Genomic DNA, 11636 nt, shown 5'->3' with positions numbered 1-11636 from the left:
ATTTAGAATTTTGCTAGGTATCTATCCGAATTGATGAAAACCCTAAAAGTTGCATTAAACATGTACACACGGAATAAAGGCAGCATAAGTAATAAAAACGAATCAAATTAGCTCACAGACGAATACATTTATGACAAAATATTTACGAATTGTCGCCAGAAGCTTTTCACACAAACTCACACCGTCTGTAGAGATAGCTAAGTTATGGATTGACGAATTGTCAGCTGCGAAGCTTCCTAAGAGAGACTTTCAGGTTAGATTTGATAGATCAAGTGGCCCGGGTGGACAGAATGTAAATAAAGTTAACACTAAGTGTACTATTACCCTACCAAATTTTAAATCTGCTAATTGGATACCCAATGAAGTAAAAAATGCAATAATTAAAAATAAATTTCGATATTATGCAGCAGGAACTGATTCTTTAGTGATACAGTCACAAGAGTCACGATCTAGAGGAAACAATGAATCAATATGTTATGATAAACTTATATCTGAGATTAAAGCCTGTTGTCAGTTTGGATCAAATACAAGCGAACCAACAATCCAAAAATGGAATAGTTTCAAACGCCAAGCTAATGAAAAAAGGTTAAATAGTAAAAAGGTAGCCAGTTCAAAAAAACAATCTCGTAAAAAAGACTTCAACATTAATTATTAGATAATCTTAAAATTGTCGTGCTTTACATACCTACGTAATAAATGGGTAGATAATGTTATTCTATAAAATGTTTATATGGTTTATTCTAAAATATGTCTTCCACAACCTGTGGTGAGGCTACTTGACCCTTACTTAACCAATATTCTCTTCGCGTTTGAGCATTAACAGTAGTTTTACTCGATACATCTACTTCTTCTGTTCTTGGAGTAATAGGTACTTCAGGAGTTGTATTATCACTGCTTTCTTCATCACTTATTTTAATATGCTCCAACATAGTTATACTATCATTGGAATCATCACTATCATCTTCGGCGTTAAGACCCATCATTTCATCAACATTAATACTTGGATTCTTTCTCTGCCTTCCGGAACTGTTGAGTTTCTTTGTCGGATGCTCTTTTTTAACCGTTTTAGCATCGTTTAATTTCATAACCTTTTTTTGCACTGGTACATCTGGTTTCTTTAAAGGAGAATATATAATGTTATATAACTCCTTCTCATCTTTTAAATCAATTTCCTCCTCACTACTGGGTTGAATAAAAACATCATCGTCAGAAATATGAATCTCTTCATCTGAATCTGAATCCACAATATGAGTATGAACAATCCTACTTCGTTTCCGATGATATGCTTCATTCTCTATAATTGCATTATTTACCACTAACTCTCTATCATCTCTAAAGTTTCGCCCTCTACCACGATATTTAATCACGTTACCCAATATAGTTTGTCCAACTCTATCTTTGAAAGTAGCAGCATCCATTTCGAAACATTTGTTTGTTATCATATCAAAGGCACCTGTGAATGCCCTTCTAATGTCTCGCAAGTTATAAGAACTTCTGCTAATATTATTTGTTGGATCATTTGGATCTTGAATTGCCAATGCATACGTAGTTCGCACTGGCAAAATATCTCTCCATTGCTTCTTTGGCATGTAAGCTGCCCGACCATCTTGAAAACTTAATGCTACATCATCATAAGCAAAATTTTTCCCATACAACTCAAAAAAGTCCAACAATAAAACTCCTAAATTATCCAATGGATCGATGTCATTTGTTAATATTCTAGGGTGCAACGATAAGAAAGAGTACACCATGCATATAATACTTAAACCACCTAACCCTCCTAAATGAACGTCATTTAAACGTCTTGAATTTAAAAATTGTTTTATAATCAAAACCAATTCTCGTAATCCCGGGGTAGAATTTAGCCAATCCCTTATCGTTTTAGCAGCTTCAAGTCCATTGCTCCTTTCGAATGAGACATCTATATGAATATTCGAAGAAGGCTCAACAAATTTAATAATCGGTACACGAGCTTTAGCAATTACTTCAACCTTAGTGGCTAATTTATTCTGCTTCAACCAACTTGAAAGTTGATACAACGAATGCCTATTTTCCTTATCTCCAGCAGAACTAATAATAACACAATCGATATCAGAACCTGGTAAGTATAAATCCGTAGCATAGGAACCAAAGACATATAAATCGGAGTTTTTCCACAGCTTTTTTACTGCTTTACGTATTTTACCGATAGTTTGATTCCTTAATTCGATTTCTTCCCGACTTGGTGATATATATGCAACAAAATCCTTAATTTCTTCTGTTAATAAATCAGATACCTCGTTTTGTTTGGAATGGTCATGCTGTAATAACCATGGATGTTCTGCATGTGATATTCTATTTTGACCTCTGCCATTAGTCTCACATGACTCATTATCTGATTCTATGGCATTGGAAGTGGGAATATTAATATCTGTATCGCTTTCATCATGGGCTATTTTGTTATCTTCACCTTCTGAACTAGAATCAAATGCAATAAAATCTTCATTGTTTTCTAGTTGGTTCAACGAAAAAGCTTTATTTTGTTCATGGGCTTGTATATCTTGATTGCTTGATTCTTCATCAGATGATGTTATAGTTTCTACTACTGGTATATCCTCGAAGATGTTATGATCTAACGAGTTATCTTTGAAAGCTTTAAGTGTTTCCTCAGAGTCACTAAGATCTAGTTGTAAGTTCTCATATTTGTTATAATGTTCGTCATCCCTACCAAATACTGCAAAGTTTTTCTGTGCATCAATTAGTGAAGATCTTCTTAATCTTTTGGGTCTTTTGTTGCCTAATCTTCGTTCACTATCTTTAATTTTACGTAGTTTTGGAGCTTTTTTTTTAGAAATGTGTTTTGTTTTTAATTTAGTGGATTTTGAAAGTCTTACCATTTTTTTTTATATATAAGGTAAGTTAGGGAGTATAATGAGGCCTATGTGTTGAGGGATTTGAAGGGGCAGTGCAACGACTCAAATGATACTCGATACTTGCTTATAAGTTGGCTACTTTGTAATGAATAGTCTTGTGTCGAATTTGTATTAGTCCTCAGATAGAGCTGCAACGACTTTTTCAACTCATCAACTCATCGCCTTTCGCATTCCGAGACATTTTAGTTTTAGTAAAAATTGATCAATAATAAAAAGGGAGATTGTAAACAAATTATTCATGAAAACTTAGCAATAGTGAACATTGTCTTATAAATGATATATCTATTGCAGCTTGAAACAGTTCATGTAAAATTACTATGAATTTACAATTTAATATTGATAAAAAGAATCTATCAATTTAAAATAGGAATAAGCGTTGATAATATTAGTCTTGAGGATAAGAGAGTATCAAAAACCTTAGTAATTCCCTATAATTACAAATATTATCGTTCATAAAACATTTAACCTCATAAATTATGTGTATCTTTGATAATCATCACCGCGCTTAATTCTATTTACCTTAATTCGAAATGTGTAAATAAAAGAACAGACTGCTCTACATCCAGACACCGGAGCTAAAGAATTTTCGGAAATAGTTTTTCTGGTTTCTACTGAAAAAAAATTGAAAAAAAGAGAAATATCCCGGAAATTTCAATCGACACCAACTGCCATCTAAATTTTGAAAATTAACATGTCTTAATGGCTTCTATTTAAGAACACCAATCTGAAAACTTGGGTTCGTTATTACTATTTTTCAAGCTTAAAATAAAAACAGCAAAGATTTATAATGGGTATTGATCACACTACCAAGCAACATAAGAGATCTGGTCACAGAACCGCTCCAAAGTCCGACAATGTCTACTTAAAGATGTTGGTCAAGTTATTCACTTTCTTGGCTCGTATGTTAATTTGAATCATTTTATTGAAAAAAAATTCTGTTACACTGACTATTAATGTGAATGAGTATATTCTAATGTGAATTAGCTTAATACTGTTATTGACACAATTCTGCGAGTGCAGTTATTGGTGTTATTCTTTTACATGAATGACACTCAATATGTGCGAATAAGAATCAATGCATTGATATTCAAAGGAGCAGAACACATATTTATGACGTTACGTTGTAAATATATTCTAAGTGAAACAGCAAGTTTACTAACAATATTGATAATGATGTAATGTCATGATTTTTATTTTAGTTTAGGTCGTACTGAAGCTCCATTCAACAAGGTTGTCTTGAAATCTTTGTTCATGTCCAAGATTAACAGACCACCAGTTTCTGTCTCTAGAATCGCTAGAGCTTTGAAACAAGAAGGTGCTGCTAAGAAGACTATTGTTGTTGTTGGTACTGTTACCGATGATGCCAGAATCTTCGAATTACCAGCTACCACTGTTGCTGCTTTGAGATTCACTCAATCCGCCAGAGCCAGAATTACCAAGGCTGGTGGTGAATGTATCACTTTAGATCAATTAGCTGTTAGAGCTCCAAAGGGTCAAAACACTTTGATCTTAAGAGGTCCAAGAAACTCCAGAGAAGCTGTTAGACACTTCGGTATGGGTCCACACAAGAACAAGGCCCCAAGAATCTTATCTACCGGTAGAAAGTTCGAAAGAGCTAGAGGTAGACGTAGATCTAAGGGTTTCAAGGTCGTAGATTAGATGATATCATATTTAACTTTATATTTTACTCTCTATTTTTAACCGCCTGCAAGACTCGCTTTGTACATTTAAGAAACACTCTTATTTTTTAATATATATAATTTATTCTTCCATTTAATTCATTTTGTCATCATTAACAAATTATATTAAATGAATCTAATGAAAATAAATGAGATTAAAAAACTGGATAAACTTCTATAACAGTAAAATAATTACTTGTAATACTACTCTGTGTAACAGAAAGGTACTTGTTCTAAATAGGAAACTTATAAACGTAATCTTCAAAGTAGTCTATGTGCATGAAATCATTAATCATTAATTGCAGATTATATTATTTTTTTTCTTCTTTTACTTTCCTCGGCAAATTGCTTGAAAAATTTGAAAAACTCCGAACATTAAATTTTCAAGACTGCTCATACCAAAAGTACATCCGTACATCGTTTAGCCTTACAAGAAAATCTTTCTGCCTGGAGCTTCGGCCTCCAAAAGGAAAAATTAGAAGGAATCATTTGAAATTGTAGAAGGCGAGATTCTTGTTTAATGGGACTCTTGGTTGGAAGTTCAATCTATCAGATAGACGCAAAATTGAAAAAGTGTTCTAGGAGGAGCAGGAGGATAGGCCAGACCTTTGGAAAACTATTGTGGGGTCCGTCGGATTCTGGAAGAGCAGGCTGTAGTGAAACGATGGAATAATCCTAGCGAATAGTGCCAAATAATAGAATAATATCAAAACATGTAGAAGCGTGATCAATATGTATAATTTTATATATAATTGAATTTAATAGTCGTTGAACAATAGGCTTTAAAACCAGCAATAGAAAAGTAAGACAAAATGCCAGGTGTTTCCGTTAGGTACGTATTTTTGAATATTGAATATCTATCTTGTTAAGTTTTAATGAAAAGAAAAATGAGCTAGAAATTACAATTTATGATAAATTGAGGTTAAAATAATTCAAAACAATTAAAGCTTTCAATGTAAATTGGGGGAGACTCCTATCAAATGAATATCATTTACTAACAGTTTTTTTTTTGATTCGTATATGGTTAATTCCAAATATATTGAATATGATTAATTTTGTTATAGAGACGTTGCTGCTCAAGATTTCATCAACGCTTATGCTTCTTTCTTGCAAAGACAAGGTAAATTAGAAGTTCCAGGTTACGTAGACATGGTCAAGACCTCTTCTGGTAACGAAATGCCACCACAAGATGCTGAAGGTTGGTTCTACATGAGAGCTGCCTCAGTCGCCAGACATATTTACTTGAGAAAGAATGTTGGTGTTGGTAAATTAAACAAATTATACGGTGGTGCCAAGTCTAGAGGTGTTAGACCATACAAGCACATCGATGCCTCCGGTTCTATCAACAGAAAAGTTTTACAAGCTTTAGAAAAGATTGGTGTTGTTGAAATTTCTCCAAAGGGTGGTAGAAGAATCTCTGAAAACGGTCAAAGAGATTTGGATCGTATCGCTGCTCAAACTTTGGAAGAAGATGAATAAATTAATTAATCTTTTATAAGTTTTAAATTAAATTAAGTATCTTATTATTAATTCAATAATTCATTCAATAAATATAAATCTACCTTATCATTATGTATTAAGTTCAATTTAATTATATTAGTTTTAGGCCTGATTACTATACACTTTGACAATCAATAGAATGTATTAGTCAAATTTATGTCAAGAGCAAGTTATAATTAAAGACATTTCTCAATTATGTTTAAGTTTTATAGCTAAGCGACAAATTAAAACAAAAAAAACAAAAAAGCAAAAAATTGATATACTTTCTACCAGAGATGAGTAGTATGCTTTTATTTTATTATACAGTGAAGGATATGAGTAAACTTATATAGAAATATATAGATATAATTATACAAAATTAGAAAATCGTGAAGTTGAGATGACAATAATTAATCAACGGTTATAAGGATGATATCCGTTATTGTTATTTCTACGAGATGATGGATGGCGTGATCTGTAACTGTTCTTGTCATCAGTATCACTTGAAGGTGTGGGTGTAGCATTAGCTCCTGTTGCAGCAGGGTTAGGAGGTTTAGCTGCATTCATTTGAGGTTGTTGTATACCATACATCATCATTTGCATTTGTTGTTGATATAATTGTTGCATGTTTGGATCCATTGATTGTTGTGTACCATTACCAGCATTTTGGAAATTTTGATAATATTGTTGCATCTGTTTGTAGTAATCGTTCATAGCTTGTGGATTCATTATTGGGTTTTGATAATATGGATTCTGTTGGTTGGGCATATTTAGATTACCATGGTTCATATGATTGTTATTACCGTATCCACCATTATTCCCGTAATTTGAATGGCCACCATGTTGCATTCTATTTCTACGGTTACCACCACGTTCATTGTTATTACCAGTACCACCACGTTGCTCAGCTCTTTTAATTTCAATAGTCTTTCCCTTAAATTCGATAAATTTATTCTGACAAACTTTATCAACAGCATCTGGAGAGTCATAAGTAACAAACCCAAACCCTCTTGATCTACCAGTATCTTTATCCAGCATCAATTGAGCGTCAATAATAGACCCCCATTGTGAGAAAAATTCTTCAAATTCTTTTGGTCTAACATCTGGACCAATACCACCGACAAAGATTTTACCAGTTTTATCTTGCTCTTCCCTTGGAATAGCTCTCTTTGGATCAATAACTTTCCCATCAAGAATATGTTGGGTCTTTACTACTTCATCAACACTTGAGGAATTTTCAAAGGTTAAAAACCCAAACCCTCTTGATTTACCATTATGGCCATCAGTCATAATCTTGACATCAATAACATTACCATATTTATTGAAATATTGGCGTAATACGTCTTCTGTGGTATCCCAGTTCAACCCACCAATAAACATCTTACAGCTATCTTTTGATAGATCAGCTTTTTTTGGGGCAGCATTGGCGGTGCTTTCAAATGCAGTTGGAGATAAATTATTATTAGTATTTGGAGTATCTTGCTTTTTTTCATCATTTGTTATGTTGGAAGGCTCTTGAGAAGTAGCATCAGTCTTTGAAATAGTATCGTTATTTGTAGCGGAGTTGGAAGAGCCTGAAGTATTAATAGATGCTGACAGAGCTTGCAAAGCGGCCAATTGATTTAAACTTTCTGAAATGGAGCTGGCTGGCTTCTCACCTTCCTTAGTTTGAGCAGTACCAGAAGTACTACTGCTGGATTCCTTAGTAGGTTCATGATCTTTTGAACTTGAAGCGTCAACTTTTTTGGATTGATCTTCTTGTTCAGTTTGTTTTACGTCATCTTGGTTATCATCACCATAGATATCGTTGAAATCTTCATCGTCTGAGTTCATTTTTGATTTAAGTGAAAAAAAAGTTTAAGATTCTGGCTATGATATGTTTTAGTTTTTTTCGTATCCAAAAAAATTTGAGGACTAGTTATATTCTATTAATTGTCTAAGTTACTAATAAAAATGACAGTGGCTATTAATACGATAGTATAAAGCTTTAAGTTTAGGGCAAATGATAAAATGATCTGTTTAAGTTGTAGTTAATTTTCTGAAATTTATATCTATATTTAATTAATCAACAGAAAGATACTTGAGTAGAGAGATAGTACAATACAATATATCGAGATACTTATGATACTTAATATAATAAAGATTACTTAATTAATATTTATTTATTAATCAATGAATAGAATATAATATAATATAATACAATAATAGAATAGAATAGAATAAAATAAAATATAATAAAATAAGTTAAGTTTAATTAGAATAAGGATAAAAAATGAAAAAAAAACAAAGTATATCTGCTTAATCTGTTTCGGTTGATTGATTTAGTTTATTTAATTGATTTAACCAAGTATATTTTATAACTAAAACAAAGGAAATACCCGTTGGGAAATAACGCCTATCGGTGGCGAAATACCAACTTCAAACCGCCTTCCTTTTATACTTTGAATTCCCTGTTTCAAAAATAAAATTTTCCATTCAAAATTTTAAAATTGGCCCACAAGAGAATTACCCGCACAAAGACATAGGACAATCCGGGTAATCGCCATTGTGAAATTTGTTGCCCTTTTGCAAGCCGCCATAGTTGATTTCCTAATAGAAGATTTTAGGAAATCGTTTCCTTGGATCGAATTTTTTTCAATCATTTATCGAATTACTTTTACAAAGGACATCGATTAGTTCAAAGATATATAGAACTATAATACACGAGGTTTTTACTTTATACAAGTTTCTAATCATCACAAATCAGTCGCAAAATGATCTAGTATTGATAATAGCTTCTAAATTGGGCCGGTACCGGTGATCAAGTCACCTAGGCACCCTTTGATTTTATACTTCTATGTCGATTAGTTCATTCTATTGGATCATCACTTCTTTCTCATATGTTAACCTTGTAATGCAAAGACTTCCACCCTCAAAAATTTGCTTGACTGTTTTCCACCTCCGTTCAAGTTCCTGGGTCTTTCTCACTCGGTCGTCCTTGAAATGTGGGAGGGCAACATTTCCGGTAAATAAGCCCACATGAATTGTGGCCTATTACTAAACATAGAGAAGGGCTGAACTCGTCACCCCGAAAGTTAAACAGAAGTTTCTTAATCTAATACGTAATGTGTAATTAATCTCTGGGCATTATTTTTGCAATTGGTTTCGGGGCCATATATAATAACCAAGAACTGGTGAGGAAATCTAAGATGTTGTGCTTGTGTTATTGTAGAACTACTATTGGAATTTTTCTTGCAACTTTCAGTTTTACTGTTAGATTCAAGTAATACAAAGATATATACATTTAAATATTTTTATTTTCTTTTTTTTAAGTAATGAGACAAACGAAAAGGGCAAAGTTAGATTTAACTACATCTGATGATGGCAATATTAATAAGGATGTTGTAGATAATAACCAAGCCGACGCTGTTAAACCTGTAAAAATTACAATTATTGGTGCTGCTGGTGGTATTGGTCAATCGTTATCATTATTATTGAAGACTCAATTGTTACCAAATTCATCTGCCAGTAAATATAGATATGGTACTGTCCATTTAGCTTTATATGATATTAATAAAGATGGGGTTAACGGTGTGACTACGGATCTTTCCCATATTGATACTGCTGTTCATGTGACTTCTCATTCTGGTGAAGATGGGCTAGTTGAATCATTAACAGACTCTGATTTAATTGTTGTCACTGCAGGGGTGGCAAGAAAGCCAGGAATGACAAGAGAAGATTTGTTTCAGATCAATGGGAAGATTATCTTGAATTTGATGGATCAAGTCGTTAAGAATTGTGATCTTTCCAAGTGTTTTATCTTGATGGTTACTAATCCTGTGAACTCATTGATTCCCTTAGTTATTCGTAAATTAAGGAAAGAGTTAAAGGGTAAAACGACCACTAGTATTGATGATATATCCAAACGTGTTCTTGGTGTGACAAGATTGGATTCTGTTAGAGCAGCCACCTTTGTTCATACATCATTAAGAAGTAAAGGAATAGTAATTGATTTTGAATCATTAAGAGTACCTGTTATAGGTGGTCATTCGGGATTAACTATTATTCCCTTAATCTCACAAACGAAAAATAAGAAAAAAACCATTGCCAATATTAATACATTAATTTCTGAAGAAGATGTAGCTAAGCTCACTAAGAGAATTCAATTTGGTGGTGATGAAGTTGTCAAGGCTAAGAATGGTCAAGGTTCTGCTACATTAGCTATGGCCTTGGCTGGATTTAGAGTCTTAGAAGATTTGACATCATTATTATTGGATGAAGTAGAAACTATATCTGATTCACCTGGGTTTTTCCTTGCTATAAGAGATTCCAATCAAAAACCTTTAGATATTACTGATAATGATAAATTGACTAATTGGTTGGATGAAAATTTCCAAGAAAAATCAAAGAACATCGAATTTTTTGAATTACCAATTACAATTGATAAGCATGGTGTCAAAAAAATTGATTATGAATTATTATTGAATATATCCGAATATGAGAAGAAAGTTTTGTTACCACCTTGTATTGATCAATTAATCGAAAATTTTGACCAAGCAAAGACAATTGAAGTATAATTGCTTGCATATTTAAATTCTATTGCATTTATTGATATACTCTTTCCTTATCAACATTCTATAACTACTCACTTTGTTTGCAAAGAAAGAAAAGAAACATTAAAGCCCAATAAATAAAAGGATACTGTTAAAGATAAATACTAAACCATTCATGTATATTTATATAATTTTGTTTTATCTTTTTCTTTTTTTGAAAAATAAAAAAAAAAAAGGGCAATCGATTATGCGACTTCGTTTTGAATAGTTAATCACTATTCTCATTTTCCCCTAATCATCCTTTTCCCTTAACGATGATTACTTAATAAATATGTTAAAAGGTTATTTATATATTATAATAATGACGATAATAATAATAATAATCTATATAAGTTAAACTATTGATTTAAGTTTTTTGTTACATAAAATCATATTACAGTAAAAATATACTTTTTTGATCATTTATTATAATAAATAAAAAGATTTGTAAATTTATTGTTGTTGTTGTTTAGGTTGGTTATAATGTTAAATTAAGTCAATGATTTTTGTGTTTATGTTTACAAAAAATGCTAAATAGATTAGATGTAACCGATTCTGTTAGCAATGTCCAAAGCATCAAAATCTGGAGTCAATCTAACGTAAGCCTTCTTGGTACCGTTTGGTCTGATCAAAGTGTTGACAGATTCAACGTCGACTTCGTATAATTCCTTAACAGCCTTCTTGATTTGGTACTTGTTAGATTTCAAAGAAACTTGGAAAACTAAAGTGTTACCATCTTCGACTTGCTTCATAGCAGTTTCAGAGTTGATTGGCTTTTCAACAACTTTGTGAGCGTCTAATCTGGTGTAATGTGGAACAGCTTTAGTGGCGTATTTTGGAGAACGAGCCAACTTCAAAGTCTTTGGTAATCTGAAAGTAGCAGAGGTTCTGACTTTCAAAGATTTCTTACCATTAGTACCTTTAACAACAGCCTTCTTGGCAGCGGTAGCCTTAGCAGATGGAGCCATTTTTGTCTTTAGTTTTCCTAAGTTTAT

At 32.4% G+C, this 11636-nt stretch overlaps 7 protein-coding genes across 7 annotated transcripts; 4 read left to right on the top strand and 3 right to left on the bottom strand.

Annotated features, from left to right (window-relative positions):
• Positions 1-130: 130 nt before the first annotated feature.
• On the top strand, positions 131-655 carry PTH4 (Pth4p; the record flags this gene model as incomplete). Its single annotated transcript, XM_004178045.1, has 1 exon — positions 131-655. The coding sequence occupies one exon, from the start codon at positions 131-133 to the stop codon at positions 653-655; it is 525 nt and encodes a 174-aa protein (XP_004178093.1).
• Positions 656-740: 85 nt separating this feature from the next.
• On the bottom strand, positions 741-2876 carry TBLA0A07840 (uncharacterized protein; the record flags this gene model as incomplete). The annotated part of the gene is made up of 1 exon (XM_004178044.1): positions 741-2876. One exon carries the CDS (start codon positions 2874-2876, stop codon positions 741-743), a length of 2136 nt encoding a protein of 711 aa, XP_004178092.1.
• An 823-nt stretch (positions 2877-3699) lies between these two features.
• Positions 3700-4571, top strand: RPL18B (60S ribosomal protein eL18; the record flags this gene model as incomplete). Its single annotated transcript, XM_004178043.1, has 2 exons — positions 3700-3811; positions 4117-4571. 2 exons carry the CDS (start codon positions 3700-3702, stop codon positions 4569-4571), a joined length of 567 nt encoding a protein of 188 aa, XP_004178091.1.
• An 832-nt stretch (positions 4572-5403) lies between these two features.
• Positions 5404-6070, top strand: RPS19B (40S ribosomal protein eS19; the record flags this gene model as incomplete). Its single annotated transcript, XM_004178042.1, has 2 exons — positions 5404-5423; positions 5656-6070. 2 exons carry the CDS (start codon positions 5404-5406, stop codon positions 6068-6070), a joined length of 435 nt encoding a protein of 144 aa, XP_004178090.1.
• A 414-nt stretch (positions 6071-6484) lies between these two features.
• On the bottom strand, positions 6485-7903 carry TBLA0A07810 (uncharacterized protein; the record flags this gene model as incomplete). The annotated part of the gene is made up of 1 exon (XM_004178041.1): positions 6485-7903. One exon carries the CDS (start codon positions 7901-7903, stop codon positions 6485-6487), a length of 1419 nt encoding a protein of 472 aa, XP_004178089.1.
• Positions 7904-9384: 1481 nt separating this feature from the next.
• TBLA0A07800 (uncharacterized protein) lies at positions 9385-10626 on the top strand (the record flags this gene model as incomplete). Its single annotated transcript, XM_004178040.1, has 1 exon — positions 9385-10626. The coding sequence occupies one exon, from the start codon at positions 9385-9387 to the stop codon at positions 10624-10626; it is 1242 nt and encodes a 413-aa protein (XP_004178088.1).
• A 554-nt stretch (positions 10627-11180) lies between these two features.
• Positions 11181-11609, bottom strand: RPL25 (60S ribosomal protein uL23; the record flags this gene model as incomplete). The annotated part of the gene is made up of 1 exon (XM_004178039.1): positions 11181-11609. One exon carries the CDS (start codon positions 11607-11609, stop codon positions 11181-11183), a length of 429 nt encoding a protein of 142 aa, XP_004178087.1.
• Between the last annotated feature and the right edge of the window lie 27 nt (positions 11610-11636).

This window comes from Henningerozyma blattae, chromosome 1 (assembly GCF_000315915.1).
Source record: "Henningerozyma blattae CBS 6284 chromosome 1, complete genome".
NCBI lineage: Eukaryota > Fungi > Ascomycota > Saccharomycetes > Saccharomycetales > Saccharomycetaceae > Henningerozyma > Henningerozyma blattae.
This window is presented reverse-complemented; position numbering and strand designations above follow the sequence as displayed.